Genomic DNA, 18901 nt, shown 5'->3' with positions numbered 1-18901 from the left:
TTGTGCTTAGCCATGAGAGGAGGAACAAATGACTGGGAATGCTGAGGTTCTGTAAGGAGCCTGGGAGATGGTTGGAAAGATGCTCTGTGGGCATGTTGTGTGACTCCTGTCAGGGAGGCAGTGTGGGTTCTTCACACCTCTGTCTTCACAGGGCCTTGGTTTGCCGGGGCAGAGCTCTGTATCCTTTGGGATGGAGAGCAGTGTACTGAGCTCCCCGTGGAGCTCTCTGGTATTTGGTGTGGATCTATTCTTCATTTTTGGTAGTAGAAGTGAATCACCTTTTTCAGTGGTGAGGAGAGTGAGGAGAGGAGGGAGGGTCTCAAGACAGCCATGTGTAATGCTAGAGCTGCCTGTGTGGATGGCTGTGCTTTTCATATCCCTGTTGGATGCATTTTTCTCTAAAATTGGAAACTTTTTACCGTCACAAAAACCCTAATAATTTAAAACATCTATTTCAAATGAGATACACAAAAACAGCCCAGGGTAGTGCTTGATGAGTGTTTTGTATCTCCAGCAGACACAAGTCATGGTATGGTTTGAATTCCTGCTAAGTCCTCTACCAAAACTCAGGGAGAAGTGAATGGGTGAAAGAGTGTATTTGAGGGCTCAGCAGCCTCTCTGCAGGGACAGTAACAATATGACAGTAGTAATTATACACTTTAAAAAAGCATCCCTTTCTTTCTGCAGGCAGTTGTGCAAAAGTCTTGGACAGGCTGGAGAGATCGAGCCGGAATCAGAAGGGATCCTGACGGAGTACGGTGTGGATTTCTCTGACTTTTCCCCTGAAGTTCTGGATTGTCTTCCCCAGAACCTGCCCTGGGTTATCTCACCAGGAGAGCTGGCCAAAAGAAGAGATTTAAGGTAATAGCAAAAAGCATGGTCTAACACTCCTTGGGTTGATGCAGGGTTGTGCTATTTTGTTTTGCTTTCATCACATTTTGTAAAGGCACTGACTTTATAACATGTATCATGTTATACCTTAGCTGTGCTAGAAAGCATAGAAAGAAACTACTTTTGAAAGTACTGAAAACCCAGAAGATCAGTTACTTGGAGAAGTATTCTGTGAGACAGAGAGGCTTTTTCTCAAAAGAACTATTGAAAATTTAAAATTTGATGTTTGGCTCCTAATCTGAAAGTTTTATGATTTTGTCTGGAATGTATTATGCATTTTAGTGGTAGGTTTATAGCAGAGATTTTCTGAATGCCTGGCAGATGATTGATCTGAGATGTTGCTGCTCTGAGACTTGAGACACAGATAAAGACTGTCCACCTACCTCACATCAGCCATCCCTGCAATTCAGTGGTGCTCCCAACCAGCTTTCAGGAACTTCACAGCCTGTTGAGTGGCAGACATTGACATTGCTGGTCTACCCAAAACTAGTGGATTTGCTACACTTCTAAGTGTCAGATTTTAGAGACATCCTTACTAGAAAAGATTTGAAGACCAAAGAAAAATTATTTGTTTAGAACCTCACTTTGCAATAAAGGATGATGCAGGCAAACAATAAATACATTATTAAGGAGACACAGTGTATTCTGCTTCCAGCCTTGCTCATGCTGGAGCATCCTGACTCAGTTGGCAGATTCATTGTTGTCATGTGTAATGCTGAGATGAAGCAGCCCTAGGAGGCTGATGCCTCTGGACACTGCACTGGTACAAACACCTGTATTTATGCAGCAAGCTCCTCTTCCTCTTCATTTATCTGTGTTACTGGTATGGACATTAGCAATTTGAACAGATAAACTGATAAACTGCAGCTGTTTTTATTTCAAGGCTGAAAGTGTGTTCGTATCTGTACCTGTACTCTAGGAGTTACTTTGGACCTAATTCTGCTCTGGAGCCTGCAGCCTCCTTACTGTTTCAGCTTTCTGGATTTCCACTGCCCTACAGTGGAATAATTCAGCAGAGAATCACACTCCTGACTGAGTAATGCTAACACTCAGATACCAGACTCAGACTGCAGGCTTCAGGTAGCATTAAAAAAAAAGTAGACACTGAATGCTGCTGTTCAGATGTCACTTGAAAGTGCTTATTTTTATATTCTTGACTACAGTTCAGTAGCCTTCTCTGTTTCTTCTGACCGAGTTCTTTTAAGCAAATAAAGAGCTTGACTTGTCTCCAGTCAGACAGTCAGTTTTGGAAACAAATTCCAAGTGCATTTCTTGCTTTTATTGCTGAATTATTACACTGGGACTTATCAAGGTGATAACAGTTCTGCGGTTAAGCCATTTAAATCCCTCTCTGCCCCTTCCTGACCACAGTGCACACTACAAAGTAGATTTCCTTTTGATCCTCTCAAATATAAACATTTAACAGTCAAAATTTTTAAGACAATTATTTGAGCTTAATTTGCTAATCCTTTTAATGTCAACTGCCACGCTGCTGACTAACCAGTCTGTGGTCTAAGCACATATGGAGATAACATGAGACTTCTGGTTATGGAAAATAAAATACAAGTGAGTCTTCCTTGTAATTTCCTCACAGAAAAGGGTTTGTCTACCCAGAAAGAAGATGAATTTTATTAGTAAATGCAGTGTGAATTGTCGGGAGGTGGTGTCAGGTAGTTGGAGACCTGGCTGGTATCTCTGATGAGTGAGACCAGGAGACCTTGAGACTGTTTTTGACAAGTCCCAAGGTAGCTTGGCCTTAACTTGTTATTAGATATCAACTTTCATATTGTCAGCAGTAAGTGTGCTGTGGTCTGCACTGTCCTACAAAGGGCCAGTACGGCATCCAGAGGAACACACCTGAATTTGGGTGTCTGTTCTGGGTGCACATCTGAGTTATGCCTTGTTTCCCAGGGGATCTCACACACCTGCCTCTGTGAGTGCCCATCTTTTCTGTACTTTGTACATGGTGATCTCTCAGGCTTCCCAGATTACTGTACAGTAGACTGAGAGTATGATATAAAGTCATTACAGTGAAATTAAAACTCATCTTTTCTCCTAAAACAGCCATGTTAACACTTGTAAATACTTCATCTAATTCAGTTTACACATTGGTTGCTTGACTAGAGTAAATACATGTTAGAGTTTAGCTTAAAGTACTTCCACCTCTAGTAAATCCTCTGCAGTTCTGTAATATAGGGCTGTAAATTTTCTAGTGTCATGTATAAAAGTTGGATTTGGAACTGAGACCCAAAAAATTTCTTGTGTTTTTGTGTGTTTCCTCTTCCTGAGATAACTTTTCCTTGTTTTCTTTCGCCTTGGGAAATGACCCTTTCCTCCTCAAAAGGCAGTTTGTGTGTTCTGCTGAGCAGTGTCTGAGGTATGGTCTGGGAGTCAGAGTTTGGAGCGTGCAGAGAGCGCCCTGCACCAGAGGTGTTTGTCAGTGAGGTTATAGATGCAAGTGAGACAATGTGTTTCACCAAGCTGCTGAGGCTGGGCAAGAGGGAAAGGCATTTTAACCATGCCATCTTGTAAATATGTTCCTTGATCTTCCTGCAAGTCTTCCAGTTTTACAGGAAGCCTGTTCTTGCCATGCATATTCTATTTGGACAGCAAGTGTGATCTCACCTACACAGCCTGTGTAGAATTGCTTCCAAGAGATCTTTTTTTTCCTTCACTTCTCCAGTAATAGCTCACAAAGAAAGGTTTACATAATATTTCAATATTACTTAAGGCAGAAAAGATCCAAACCTTGTGGATGGCTTTGACATGATTTAACTGGCTTAGCACTCTGCTCTGCCACTTTTACACAGTTTTGCCATGGACATCTGTTTCTCACCTGCATGGGTTTATTTGTAAAATTAGACAAGTATTTCACAGGCATTCCCAGCTTACTTGTTTCTAAAGAGCACCCAAAACTTGTAATGAAAAGCACTGGGCAAGTATTAGGTGTTGGTGTTGCATCCTGCAGTTGAATTTTAGAGGGAGCAGGAAGGTTCATGAAGTATCAGAATGTGTGGTTGAGGAAACTTCCCTTCCAGAGACTTAAAATATGATAATACAGATAGGACTGGAGTGCTCATTTTATTATTCAGGTTGACTGGAGTTGGTATTTGTTTCATTAGAAGTTTGAGAAGTGTTTGGTTTCTGCTTTTAGGGAAACTTTGGAGGATTAATGTCATAGAGACAAATGTTGATGGGTGCAAAGTTTCAACCACTTTCCGGTCTTTTCCAGTGTTACAACATGTAATTTTCATTTCCGTGTTTTCTTTGGGACAAAATGTAGCCCCTGAAGAAAAGAGGGGTGAGGGCAAAGAAGGAAATACAAATTTCAGAAGTGGGTGCAGGAGCTAGGGGCAGAGGGAGGAGGAGGAGGCCATTTGAAGAGGTCTAGCCAGGAATCTAAGAAACCCAAAAGCTATTTCTAAGACTCATTCCAAATGTTTCTAATTTCATTCATATCTTTTTGTTTCCTTTACTGCTTAACTGGGACAAGAAAGTAAAGCCAGGAAAGTCCAATCATAGTGGGAAACAAAAACCTAAATATTGGAGAGAGAAAAAAGGCCTTTCTTTGCAAAGCAATTCTGCCTTTTGCTTGTCTCCCATTGTTGGTGTTACTGTGGAAAATGTATAACATCACTTTTTTGGAAAGTGTTAGAACCTGTTCAAGTAGAGATGGTTTATATAGTCTAACATGGAAGAACTAGAGGATATCTATTTCTTTACCATTTGCCTAGTAATAAGTGAGCCTGTTGACCTCCGCTGGACTATTACAAATGTGAAACTTGGCACTCAAAATTGCTTGCTCTAAATTTTCCAGTTGCTTTCTCTTTTTCCATTTGATGTCATCCTGCCAACTAGTGATTTTATTATTATAAACAGGACATTGTATTCACTTTTAAGAAGAAATATGAAGCTGAAGGTAAAATTACAAACTGCAGTTTCTCAGCTGGCAAAATACAAAACAATGAGCTAAAAATACTGAGCAGAGAAAGGGTGTTGTGGCAGGGAACTCTGAAATATCTACAAGATGGATGTGTTCTGAGGAGCAGAAACTGACTTCAGCTGAGCAGGGCTAAACTCTGAAGAATCATCAGATTGTTCAGCTTGGAAGGCAGATCTAGAGAACATCTACTCCAACCCTATTGTTCAAAGCAGGGTTAGCTGGAGCAGGCTGCTCAGGGCTGTGCCCATTTGGGGTTTGGATAGCTCCAAAGATGAAGATTCCACAACCCCTCTGAGGAACATGTTCTGGGGTTCAGAAAAACGTGTGGTTTTTCCTTCAAGTAGATTCTCCTGTGTTTTGTGCCCATTGTCACTTGTCCTGTTGGATACCACTGGAAATTGTCTTACTGTCTTTACTCCCTATATCAGGTGTATTGTCACATTGAAAAGATCTCCCTGCCTGAGCCTTCTCTTCTCAAAGCTGAACAGTCCCAGCTCCCTCAACCTGTCTTTGTAGGTTGGATGCTCTGATTCCTTAATCATCATCAAGACCTTTCAGCAAACTTGCAGCCCTTTGTTGACATCTCCCTGGTACTGGGGAGCCCAGAACTGGACACAGCACTCCAGTTGTGATCTCACCAGTGCCAGGCAGAAGGGAAGGATTGAAGGAATGCCTCCTTTGGCCTTCTGGCAGCACTCCTCCTGGTGCAGCCCAGGAGGCTCTTGGCCGCCTTTGCTGCAGTGACATTTTGTTGGTTCATGTTTAACTTATCCATCAGGATATCCTTTTCTGCCAAGCTGCTTTCCAGCTGGTTCTTCCCCAGTCTGTGCTGGTGCATGGGGCTATTCCTCCCTGTGTGCAGGACTCTGTTTTTCCCTTTGAGCTTCATGAGATTCCCATCAGACCCTTTCTCTGCCAAGGTCCCTCTCAGGGGCAGCAGAGGGGGCCAGCCAGGATGCCCTGCATTGGCAGGAGACAATTAGAGCTCACTTGCTTCCCTTGCAGGGCAGAGATACTGAACTTTGCTCTCACAGGCAAATGAATGCAATGAAGCTTTCAGTTAAAATTTGAATCTTGCTATTTCAGCACAGGACCTCAACTGCAACTGATCCAAGTTGTTGAAGGCCAAATTTGTAATTTTGGCTGCCCCTTCAGAAATGTGGCATCGTTCCTTTGGCTGATAAGGGAAGAAGAGCAGAGGTGCTCTGCTGTGTCCCTCTGCTCACTGGGGAGGGAGGCTCTGCAGCACTGTTGGTACCTGCACTGGAGCTCTACTTTGCATTTATTTCTTTCTCAAGGAGTGTTACAGCTGGTAACAGGGATTAGCACTGTGTATAGTAAGGGTTTGACAGCATGGTCTTTGCTGTAGATGCCCGAGGACGTTATTGGCTGATAAAATTAGAGGTGATGGTAAAAATGGCAGCCTTGAGCTGTGCAAGGGTGTTGAAGGAAAGCAGTCAGCCTCTGAAACAGATGTCTTTCCAAGGCAGGTGGACAACTTTAGTTAGGAACGAGTGCAGGGCAGATAAAACATCGTTAAACAGCTTGTTTCCTGGAGATTTTCCACTACAAAAAGCTAGTGTTAAGTAGAGCAAGTCTTACTCAGCTATAATAGGATATGTAAATATGCTCTGGTTTCTGATGGAAACTGAGAAATGACTTGTTTAGCAAATGTATAAGCAACATTGCTTCAGAACTGACTGTTATCTTGGAGTGGAGACACAAAAAGGGCCAGATTGTGATCTCTGCTCTCACTGAGCTGTTCTGTGACTGATTAAATGTTCTCCATAGAGAGATACATTGGATTAGATACATAGGTGATTTACAAAGGATTATTCAGTGGTGTCTAAGCATATCAGATCCAGTTCCTCTGTAATAGGATTGATTCCAGAACCTGGTGATGGTGACTGTACCTGCTCTGGCTACTTCTGCTTTCCAGGCAGTCTGGGGGACTGTACCATTCTTGGACTGATGAGGAGAGCTCATGCTAGCTCCTTTCTCTGCCATTAGCTGAGTAAGTAAAGCCCTGGAGTAAATATTCTCAAGGTGCTGTTGCCAGTGATGTGATTCAGCTCCTTGCTTCTGGTTGGCTTCTTTTGGTCCTCCTCTCTGTTTTCATAATATTTTCTACTACAGTATAGCTACAGCAAATCTGGTGGCCCTCTTTTGAACAAAATGATGCATATTCTGTGCTCTCAGATGCTGTTATCAGTGCCTGGTGTAGAGAGACAGAGCAACTTCACCTTTTTCCTTATAGGAAGGTGCATGTGATCACTGGAAGTGCAGCTTCAAACAGAATTGGTAGTGTGTGGTTGGATAGAATTTTTACTTTCTGATCTTGTAGGCCATCAAACCTAATCTTGCTTTGTTAGAAATCTATTTTCTGGGGAAAACAGTAACTTTTGCACCTAGATTGTTATGCATGCAGTCTTGTTCTTGCCTGGATATTTATTTCATGGAGAGAAGTGGAGAGGGAATAACAGAGGCAGATGAGGATAAAATCTTAAATAAGTCTGACAGTGTCTCTGTTTCTTACTGGATTCCACTGGATCATAAGGTGGGGTTTTGATGAGCAGAGGAAAGTGCCATAGTCTCTCATGTTTATGTATGTTAAGTGGGGCAGTTCAGATGTGCCAAGTACTGCCCCTTTGCTTGATATCACAGTGCTTTGCTGGTGCCCTGCTCTCCCTATAGATCAGATAGCACAGGGTGGACAAGAGATGGAGTGTCCAGGTCCTGGTGTCAGCCCAGGTTTCTGTCTCTGGTTCTGTAGCTGAAGAAACCCAGCACCACTCCAGCTGGTGAGGTGGAGTATCCCTGCTGTGGTATTTCAGAGCTGATCACAGGGACAGGCTGGTCATTACAAGGAACAGTATTTTCCTTGTGTTCCACTCTGATGGTGTGATCTGAAACATGCTTTAACCTGTCCATCTGTCTCACTTTTTGGTTGATTGGATCTTTGTTACCAGGTTATTCTCAGATCACTCCATAAAAAACCAACCAACCAACCAACCAACCAACCCATAAATCGTAACATAGATGGCCCAAATGTGAGTGTATGAGGCAGAGCTGTGCTGGAGATATCACAGCATGGATTAGAAGTGGGACAGTCTGGAAAAGACTAGCAAAAATATTCTGGGAGATAAGAGATTGATTTACAAGGAAGGATTAACTGTTCAATGTGTCTCTGCCAACACTGAAACTAGAAGTTTGTGAAAGATATAGTAGTTGATAGTTAAAAATATGTGGACCAAAATGAAAAAATGAGAATCATTTACGATGGTGGGAGGGTAGGAAGAGGTGTTACAAGGACAAGTAAGGTAAAACAAAGAGAAAGCCTTTCCTGTGCAACCCAAAATAGACTGTAGTGTAGATTGCTAAGGGGCTGGAAACTCCATCACTAAAGATCCTTGATACCATAGAGGAGAAAGTCCTTGCAAATGTATTGTCATGAGCAGTCTGGCTCTCACCTATGGGGGCTGGATGACCTAGTGTCTCTTTCATTTCTAGCCCTGTGTATCTATGATTCAAATAGTTTATATAATGCAGTGCATTTTCAATTACACTTTGCTTTCTTGCATGGGATAGTGGTGGTGCAGAGAACTCATTATATTTGTGGCACAATTACAGATGACTTGTAGGAAATACTGCTGGTGCTTGGCCTCCCAGAGACTCTGATCTCTTTTATTAGCATATTTTGGCTTTTCAAGCTATATAGGTATAAGATTGCAGTGCTTTTTTTTCTGTCTTCCCTGTTACTTGGAGGCCATAAATATGGAGGAAAGAATAGAAGGATAAATAGAAGGAATAATTGGTTCTGGTTCAGCAATCCAGTGAGCAGTCCCTGGTGAAAATGTAAAAGTTTATTGTTGTAGATGTGTAATACACCAGGAGTCATTGTCAGCTGCTCTCTTGGACCGAGGTCTGTTTTCTGAACCAGGACAGGACATTAGCTAAAACATAAACACAGAGAAATTAGAAAGAGTAGTGCTGGTTTGAAGTTGAGCTTTCAGTGCATTTTGTGCTCTGCTGGATTTTTTTGGGGGTTTATAATGCTCAGTGTTTGGAGGAGTTAGTTTTTGCTTCCAATTATTTTATAATTATAGTTCATTTTTAAATTTATGCACCATGCCAGAAGAGTTTTGTGATGTGTCAAGTATCTTTGTCAGTCTCTTACAAGGCATTCAGAGTGCCATCAGAGATTTGTCAGGGTACTTCTCTTGCAGGCATATTTTTAAAATATATTCCTTTTAAGAGGCTGTCTTGGAAGCAGCCACTCTTGGGTTTTAACTAAAATCTGCCAGTATCAAGTGTGACAAATGTGGTAGACACTACAAGTAATAAATGCTTTTAGGAGTGAGATGTTGAAGTCTCAAATGCTCAGGCACTGATTGGTCTCTGAAATTGCTCTTGGAGAAAGGGTACTTTGTCCTGATTTGAGTGATGAATATTGGCAGATTGATCCTTTGCTTATTGGCACTTTGTAACAAACCTGCACTGACACTGTGGTCGAGCTGGGTTTACTTGTGATTGAAGAATGAGATTGATTTCTGTGGTTGCCATAACAATGGGATTGTTGTGTGAAAAAATGTTAGTAGCTTTCACTGGAGTGAGTTGACAGCTCTAGGATGCCTGTTCTCAAATTAAAACAACTGTTTCCAACTCTGAGAAATGGTGTCTGCGTAGCTTTTGCAAGATGGTGCTCAGCAGGGTCTTAGAAATGACCTGAAGAGCTTTAAGATTCTAAAAGTGCCTTTGCTATGCTTAATTTTAAACTGCCAGCTTTGAGCTGGAGTCAATAAGGGTAAACCAGGAGGCTGAGCTTTCACTCCCACCAGGCTATTGTATGTATTCACAAAGTGAAGAGAGCAGGACAATCTAAGGAGTCCCTAGAAGAATGTAAATGCACTGCAAGTGTCTAGACATGCAGTCAGTTGTACTGTGAGTGTCTTAGCACTGACCTACTCAAGTTTAAAGAAGGCTTGCACTGCTGAAACTTTAATAAACAATGGTCATTCCTGTCTCACCTCCAGATGAAGCAGCCTGGACTTTGGAAAATGGGCTGATACTTTTGCAAAAGATTCAGCTTGGTGCTTCAGGGGCTTTTGGATGACTGGAGGGACTGTGGGCCATGACAGCTGAGCCTGGGGTGGGGCAGGATGTCAATGAGCTGGTTGAGTCTTGAATGCTGGAATTCACAGACAGCAGGTTTCAGCCACCTTCAGGCTTCTGGTGTGTTCTTTGTTCTCTTTTGTAGTTGTTTTGGATGTGTTGGTCTTTGTAAATGTCTAGTGAGCATCACTGGAGACTGCTTTGGTGTGAAAGTTGCCCATGGGAGGGGAGTCAGAATGGTGGGGGATAAATAAGGTATTTAAGTTCAGGTGCCTTAATTCTGTCAGCTTCCTAACACAGGCAAGTGGAGAGGGAGGTGCTGATCTCTTCTCCCTGGTGACAGGACATGTGGGAATGGTTCAAAGCTGCACCAGGGAAGTTTAGACGGGATATTAGGAAGCCTTTCACCACCAAGAAGTTGGTCAAACATTGTAACAGGTCTCCTAGAGAGATGGTCAATGTCTCAACCCCGTCAATGTTCAAGAGGCATCTGGACAAAGCCATTAACTACAACATGCTTTAATTTGGTCAGCCCTAAATTGGTCAGGCAGTTGGACCAGATGATTGTTGTTGGTCCCTTCCAACTGAAACAGTTCTATTCTGTTCCACGTCGTTCACTTCCATTTCCTTCTATCCAGCCCCTGTGTCTGGGCTTTCTGTTGGAAGACTTCCAGTGATTCCCTGCTCAGCATCTTCCTTAGGTGCTTTGATTTGCTTGCAAAGAATCTCTCTTTTTCTCTCATGAGAATTGGCAGTCTAAACTCTGCCCACAGCCTCGTTCCTGAGCAGCCCAAGATCAGACAAATGCCAAAGCTGGGGCTTCATCCCAAGTGACCTGAGATGGTGGTGGCTGCTGCCAGGACCAGGAGGAGTGGTGATCTGTGTCACACAGGAGCATGGACATGGTTTGGCTGCCAGCTGACTTGTGCTTGTGTTGCCTGGGATGAAATTCCTCCATCCTGGTTCCTGAATATCTGGGTCATGCTTTGCTTCTTAAGGCCTCTGCCTGCCATGAGAGGTTACACCAGCTGGTAAGGACAATGTCTTGCTTCATGAAGGGTTTTCTGATGCTCTGGTGGGTACAATGCAGTTCTCTGGACTGGTATTTCATGTTGTTGGCATTTATTAGTGGTGAAAATCTGGGCTCCATGTCTCCACTGGGGAATTGACTCATCTGTGTGCTGCTGCTTGGGAAGATCATTGAGTTATACAGGAGGATCTGTAGAGTGCTGCTTTGTCTACTGTGTACAAAACTGGCACTTTCTCCAAGCAGCAAGAAAATGGCACTGTTAACACCCAAGCTTTGCCCAGCTGGGTGGTCATGCCAGAAACCTTGCCTCTAACACAGCCTGAACTCATGGCTTACCATTGCAATGCTTCATCCTGACGCAGGTGGCCTCTGTCTTGAGCAAAGAGTGAGCCCTGACCACTGGAATTTGTAATCTCCTGATGTCGTAGGTATTCATATTTTATGGTTAAACTAAGTGGTATATTTAATTCTGAGCAGTTTAACTGGCAAAAATGAATATATTGTACCAGTCTTTGAGGCACCAACTGTGCAGTGTTTTCTCTGCTGATGCCTGTGAATACCTTAGCATAGATGTATACATAGATGTATGTATTTGCACAAAGTAAAACAAACTGCTGTTGCAATCCTGTGGTCTGTGAACATTTTAATTACCATGACGGTGATTCCAGCTCACCAACAGACTACTTATCTTACCTCTGCTGCTGCACCAGCCATTTATTTTAGGTCCTGTTAAAGGTAAAAAGACTAACTGCTCTGCAGACATGCTTGTCTGCTTTAATTAGTCTTCCTGAAGCTGCGCAAAGAGCACTGCACTTAATTAGCTTTCCTTAAATTAGAATTGATATACCAGCCTGTATAGGTTGACACTGTCATTACTGTGTAATAAACTAAGTGCTCTATTCTATAATTCTTTCCCCCAGGTGGTTCATTTGCAGGATGCCAGACAGAGCCAGCTTCAGCAGGGCCCTTGTCACTGCCATGGGGCTGGAGGTGGCTTGGCCAGTGCTGCTGGGGGCTGGCAGGGTCTGGGCAGTCTGGGTGGTTCCTGCTTTCCTGACTCTTGCTTGCAGGTCCACCATGGTCAGTTGTGAGTAGTTCCCCTGAACCTCCCAAAGTCTTGCAGGCATTGCCTTGCTCTGGTGCTTGAAACCTCTGAAACAAGGAGAAGGGAAGAAAGGTTTTGTTCTTCCATGTCAGAGCAAGTTCACCTCTTGAAACCTGCATTAGACATCTGTTTTACTTGAAGAGGGTTCTGTAAAAAGTGGAAGTTTCCACACTGAAATGTTTTGGGGTTTTGGTTAGTTTGTTTTTTTTTTTTTTTTGACCAGTGCTGAGGGGTTCTTAAAGGCACATATGTATCTCCAGTCCTTTCCAGCATGAGGACCAGAAAATCTCTTCACTCTCTGTGTCTCTATCTCTTAAACCATTTTCTTTTAACCAAATTGTGTGTATGTTGGAACAAGTGGACTTAGATCATCTCATTACTTTTACAAGTATGTTTTGACAATTTGAAATGAATAAACCTGATTTTTATTAGGTGTGATGACAATGAGAGATGCTTCCTTTAAGGCCTTGAAAGAAGGGAGAGAGGGGGATGACCAAACTTCTTAACCCACAAGGTCACCTTAGTGGCCCTCCAGAAGCTGGAGACACTGCCAGTTTGTATTTACCTGTAGTTAATCAGTGCAAATGTGTGTGCATATAGCTATGGATTTAAGTAACATCTTCCTCAGCAGGTGCATGAAACATTCTGTCCCTTGTGGTTTAATGAATCAACTTGCTGCAGGCTGGTCTTGTTACTGGTTGCAGTCAGAAATGTGGTCTGACCTCTCCGAGATCCCTCCTGCCTTTGGGGTATTGCACAGCCTGACAGCATAGTCAGGGCAGGAATTTGGTCAGCCCCTTCCCCTTCACAGGGAATACTTGCCACATAGCTGAGAGCAGTGTTGTTTCTTCACCCAGGTGGTTTTTTCAGCTGTGCAGGGGTGGCTGGTGTAGGTGCCAAGGGAGGTGACAATTTGCAGGGCAGGCTGTGCTGCCCACACCCAGCCTTTCCTACCCTTGCTTCCACTGCATTGCCTGATTCTCCATGATGAGAGACAGCTCTCTGCAGCATCCTGGAGATAAAAGTGATTCCACTGGGCCTGGAGGAGAAGCAGGAGGAGATAGCTGAGAACATGAGACCGTGCCCTGAAGGAGCATGTGTGCAGGGTGCAGCCCTCAGGCTCAGAGCTGCAGTCCCATCATTCCATGGATCCCACATGCCAGCCCTTGTTCCTATGGCCATCTGAAACTTCTTCAGTAATAAAAACTGAAAACCAGAATACCACTAATAATGTTGTCACACTTAATAATGTTGTTACTGGTGAGCTGGATTCACTCAGAACATTTCATCTAGGTGTAGGCCTTTGTGCCAGGATTATCTGACTGCCGTGGACTTGGAGCTCCGCTTTGAGGTTGGCTTCTCTTGTCCCATTGACTACCTGGCCATTGGCTCTGCAACACTTCTGCAGTATCCTTATGCCAAGGAGTATCATGCCGTGTTTTACTTGCTCAGTGACTTTCTTACCTCACCTTGCAGTCTGTGCCCAGAATAAAGGGCCTGTGACAAGCTACAAGTCCAAGTCCTTTGAATAGTTCTCAAGGAGAAACAGATCTGAGCCTGGTGCTTAAGCATATCTGAGCTGGTGAGAAATGCTAGATCAGAATTTGGATCTCACTTCACCTTTGCTTCTGTGAGTTCATGGATCTCAGACAGCTGTGAGCTGTGCCTGTGCTGGCCATGCCTGTGCTGAGAGACAGCTCAGAGCCAGCCATGTGTCCCCAAGGGCTGAGTACAAAGGGAGGCTGGGGCTGCCCCACCAGACTTACAGGTTTGGACTCTCTGAACTGGGACCACCATTGGCCTCTGCAGTGGACTTGACTGGCCAAATACATCTCAGTAAAACAGCCCCATTAGTTGCTACCATTGTATAAATGTGGCAAAATATTTGGCACCCTGTTTTTCTGCTCACCTCTGTTTAGGGCAGGCTGCAAATATGCACTTTGTTGAAACCAATGTGCTATTTTTTTAACTGCCTGGAGCTACAATTCACAATGGGTGGCAGATGCTTGTGATATCAGGCCCTGAACATCTGGGGTAAACTCTGTATTCCCCTGACACAGGAACCTACATTCTCTTTGAAGCAGGTCTTAACTTTTTTCTTGCTCACTTGCTAGATAAAGCAAGCTGTTTGTGTCCATTCAGTTGACTCTTTTAAATGAAATAACTTAAAGATTTACTGGATATGGCTGTGGAGGGCACTTTATATATGCATTAATTGGACCTGGTGTAAATACATGCAGGCTGGCACATGTGTGTGTCCCCATTCTGTTTGTAGCATAGGAGTGTCTATCTGCATATGCACAGCTCCCTGAAGAGAATTGCATGGTGCCTTGGAGTGGTGGTATCCTGAAATTCCATCCTTAGGTGGAATTTTAAGGAATAGATATTTATGGAATTAAGGTTGTTTGCAAACCTTTAAAAATTGGTTGATTTTTAGTGCTGGCACCAACAGATCAAAGTCCCGGTGTAGTTGAAAGATTTTATATCTTTCAGTGTCACAGTCTCTTAATTTGTTTAGATGCATGCAAAGGATCAGAAACTAATGTGCATCTGGGGATTAAGGCAGTTTTGCTATCCAATCTGAAAGCCAGCATATTCCAAAAGATTTTCGAAGTCTCAGAAGGCAGTGAAGTGCTTTACTGATTTTTATGTCTTTGAAAATCTCTATTTAGTGTGCCTGGTGGAATTACATAGATAGATGCTGCCAGCTGTCTGACACCAGCAAATACCACCCAGAGCATTTCAGTATGGAAGTGGTAGGTCTGCAAAGCTGGGGACACTGCTCTCACTGAGATAGCACCCATACAAAAACATTTTCTAATTTCATGTACACTTGCTCCTTTAAGAATTCACTGTAATTTTCTCCTCCCATCTCTCCTACCCCAGGAGTAATACCAGTGGTTATGCTGTAAGAAAAATAGCGTGTATTTGCATTATACATCTCTAGAAGGGAGTTGTCATGAGTCTTTCTGTGGCAAAGAGGAAAGAAGGAAAGCAGTAGTCTGATCTCTTCCATGGCAGCCTCAGCCTATGCCATTGTGCTTGGGGATCTTTTAACTAGGGAGGGGCTGAACTTACTCTAAAAGTTAAGAGAAAAGTAAAATAAGCCAGCAAACCCATTACCGTACTGACCTCATTGCTCTTCAGCTCTGGTCTCACATTCCTCACAGTGCTTGGGAAAACTCTGCTGTAGTCCAGAGGTCTGGGAAAGAAGTTACTGTAGGACAGCCTGGGATGAAGGGAGGCCCTGAAGGAGGAGTTCAGGAAGTTTTAATTGTTGAATGCTTCAGGTTTTGTGTCTCACTGGTGCCAGGCTCTGCTCTATTAAACGTGATGGTTCCTGAGTCAGATGCTTTATTTGTCCCATCTGTGTGGCCACAGACCATATCTGTGGTCCTTCTTGGTGTGTTCCCAGTGTTCTGCCACCCACTGCTGCAGGACATACACATGTGAGCCTTCTAGGGCAGGGCTGCAAACTCCAGGTGCCACCTGGTACAGAACATGCAAAAGGATGTTCAGCTTTTCCTGAGCACCAAGTTGATCTGTAAGATCTAATGAGCTGATTTGGAGCTTGCCCTTCATATAACTTTCACATTTTTTCCTACTGAACCTACTTTTCCCTTTGGTCTGTAATTGGCAGTGTAGGTTTTATAAAGTCCTGCATCTCCTGGGTGTCTACTGGGACTAAAACTCTCACTCAGTTTTGTCACATGCAGCTCAGTTTGTACATGTTTCAGTGCCTCTGCTTTGTGCTAGCTGTGCTCATGGAGTGTCAGATGCTGTGACATCCACTCTTTGGCATGGGCATGAGGGTTATTTGTGTTCCATTTAACTTAGCAATTAGGAACAATCTATTTTTACTCTAGCTGCAAGGCATCTAGACTTTTTCTTGCTTGTTTCTTTGGAGTGAACTTGATGGGCTAAATTGTTTAGTTTTTGTGAGGGAATATCTGTAATGAAATGAAAGCTACCAAGACCAAGCAGTTAAACCACAAAGAAAAATGAAAATATACCCAAGGAGATTCACTTGTCTAAACTGTTTTTTAAAAAATAGATTAGATTTAGAATTCAGATTAGACTGGGAGATGTTTCCTGAAAACATGGTTGTTGTTGTCTGGATGTCTCTGATGGGCTCTGTGTTTTGATACCTTCTTCATGACTGGGAGATAAATTTTTCTTTTCTTTTTTTTCTTTGGATAGGAAAGAATGCATTTTCACCATCGACCCATCAACTGCCAGAGATCTTGATGATGCTTTGTCCTGTAAACAACTCCCTGACGGTATGAGATATATTTTACAAAATACTTCTAGTGTTTGTATTCAGCTGTTGACACACTTGTATCTATAATTTGTTCTGAAGTATTCTTTGCCAAATATAAGTAGAGTAATAAACTAGTTCTTCTCTGGTTGTTTTAATTGCTTGTTTTTAGAAATCTTGGAGCAGATGTCTTCAAACTGCACTCAGACCTGGTGTTAGAAAATGCAGAGCCACAGTGTTTTGCATAATCAGAGCTGTAATTTGATTTGAGCAGATCTCAGCTGTCTCCTGTCATTATGGGAGTTACAGCTGAATAGCTAATACACCACTTCTGCAGGCTAAAGTCAAGTGGAACTTTGACCTTGTGTGCACAGCCCGTGGGTAAAGGAATCCAGTCTTTTGAAGGTCACTGCCTGAATTGTTTTTTGGTGTTTATGGGATGCTGGGAATTGTCAGATGAGCACAGTGTGCCTTATAAGTTGTGTTTTTCTTCTCATTGCCTTTTGAGCTTTCTCTTCTGCCTTATTTGTACTTTTACTATGCCGTAAGCCAACAGAACAGAAAGTAAAGCTCCAGAAGCCAAATCTTGATGATTATGACCAAAGGAACTTTTCTCCTGTAAGCTTACTTTGCCATCCAAGCTCAGCTCATTTAGTTTGATAAGATCCAGTAACAGGCTTGGTTAGAAATATTGCATGATTACATTAACCTATCCACCCCTAATTATGAAGGTAAAGATTGGTGGGTTTTTTTGGTGTGGGTTTAGTTTTTCTTGCTCTTGCTTATCAGCACAATATCATGACATCCAAGACATAATTTCCATTTTTTAAAGTTGATTTCATACTGTGCAATGTGGCCAATGAATTGTAATGTCATTTAGACCCAAATACAGAGTACTATAACAGTGCTATGAAATGGATTGAAAAAAACAGAGGTGAAAAACAATTTGAAGCCAATAAAATTAATTGTACTCTGCAACAGCAGTTTTGAGGCAAGATTAAGGACAAAATGCCATTCTGTTTCACAGAAAATTGAAAGTCTTCTTGAGAGATCCTAAGCTGAGCTGTGTTCTCCCTCTTTCCACTTTGCCATCTGAATCACTGGAGTTTTATGACAGCATTGTGATCCCACAGGTCCTCAGATCTAAAGTGTTGAAACTCTGGCTTCTGACCATTTACTGTTCACATACATGTGGGTTTTAGATGCTGCAGGAAGCACTCAGTGAGCTGCTTTGTGGTGCATACATCTGCGTTGTTCTCTTACCCATAAGCCATTTGGAGAAAGTGTTCAAAGAAAATATCAGTGTGAACAAGAATTCTTCAGAATTCTTTCTGCCAGAAAGCCAGCAAAGCCATGGCAGCCCTGCCACTCGTGCTTGGGGCTTGTGGGTATAGATAGTGATGAGGGATATGGCCACAGTCCTTAATTTGCATCCTGATGGGGAATTTAGAAATAGTTCATTTCATCAGCCTGTTCCTGGCTGGGACTGGGCTCTGTCTAGCTGGGGACATGCTTCTCTTCAGTTTCTGGCACAGGGGACTTCAGCCCCCAGACCTGCAGCTGGCAGAAGACACCCAGATCTATCTCCTATCACAAGTTCCTGGGACATTTTCTTGAATGCAAATTGATTCTCTCTGGACTTGTTACTTTTTTGTCCTGGTGTGAATTTAACTTCTTGCTCACTGATTTTCAGTCTGTGGTCCACTGGCCCCTGTGGCACTATGTAGGATACTATTGTAAACCCATGAAATGTGGCTGGAGAAAACAGGGGTAATAAGTCCATCAGCATAAGTGAAATTTTCTAAGGCATCTGTACTTTGACTTAAATTTTTTTCAGGAATTTCCAGACTTAGGTCCAACACCAGTGCTGGGAGTCCTTTGGGGTCACTTCTTTGTGTTCACTTGCTTACAAAACTGTGGCTGTTTGCAGCTCTTTGGTGTTTAGGAGAACCCCTGTGGGAACCTCAGTCTTGTGCTTGTAGAGCCTTTTGACATGTTTTGGAGGTACCCTGAGAACTTTTGGCTCTAAAAGTTGCTATGATGGCTGCAATTATTATGACAAAGAGCTGTTTTGGAAGTTAAGAGCGTGTCCAGGTCTGGCAAGGCTGAATCTCTCAGGAGGGCAAAGTTGTGTTAAGAGTTAACGCAGCTTTTATTCCAAATGTAAACGTGGTTACAAGAAATTATTATTTTTTCCATCCCTTTTGCCCATATGTAAAACACTTTAAAAAACCTCACAAAAAATCCCAACATGAGCAAACCACATATCTTGGCATCCTCATGATGTCAGGAGATCTCCAAAAATCAACAGAGAATGCAGAACCTAATTCAGAATTCTCTGTTGATGTATGGCACACTGAATTTCTACAAAAAACCACATTAATTGCCCACACTTTCTCTATCAGACAGCTAAATCAGGGCATTTCAGAAGATTTTGGAGAATTAAATTGTCTTTGAGCATTCATTGCTAATTTATTCAAGATTGTGACAGTTTCTTTGATTTGAAGAATCTTAGGCAACAAGCAGAGAGATAAGCTACTGTCTTTGCACCTTTGTGGCGTT

General features: G+C 42.7%; 1 protein-coding gene across 1 annotated transcript in view; it reads left to right on the top strand.

Annotated features, from left to right (window-relative positions):
* The window catches only part of DIS3L2 (DIS3 like 3'-5' exoribonuclease 2), a 179647-nt gene that overhangs the window by 76645 nt on the left and 84101 nt on the right, over positions 1-18901 (top strand). Inside the window, exons 10-11 of the mRNA XM_030954141.1 lie at positions 688-861; positions 16282-16361. Coding sequence (XP_030810001.1) covers positions 688-861; positions 16282-16361 — 254 coding nt within the window. The remainder of the gene's footprint in view (positions 1-687; positions 862-16281; positions 16362-18901) is intronic.

Source organism: Camarhynchus parvulus, chromosome 9, assembly GCF_901933205.1.
Source record: "Camarhynchus parvulus chromosome 9, STF_HiC, whole genome shotgun sequence".
NCBI classification, from domain to species: domain Eukaryota; kingdom Metazoa; phylum Chordata; class Aves; order Passeriformes; family Thraupidae; genus Camarhynchus; species Camarhynchus parvulus.
Note: the sequence above shows the minus strand (reverse complement) of the source record. Positions and strands in the feature narration are given on the sequence as shown.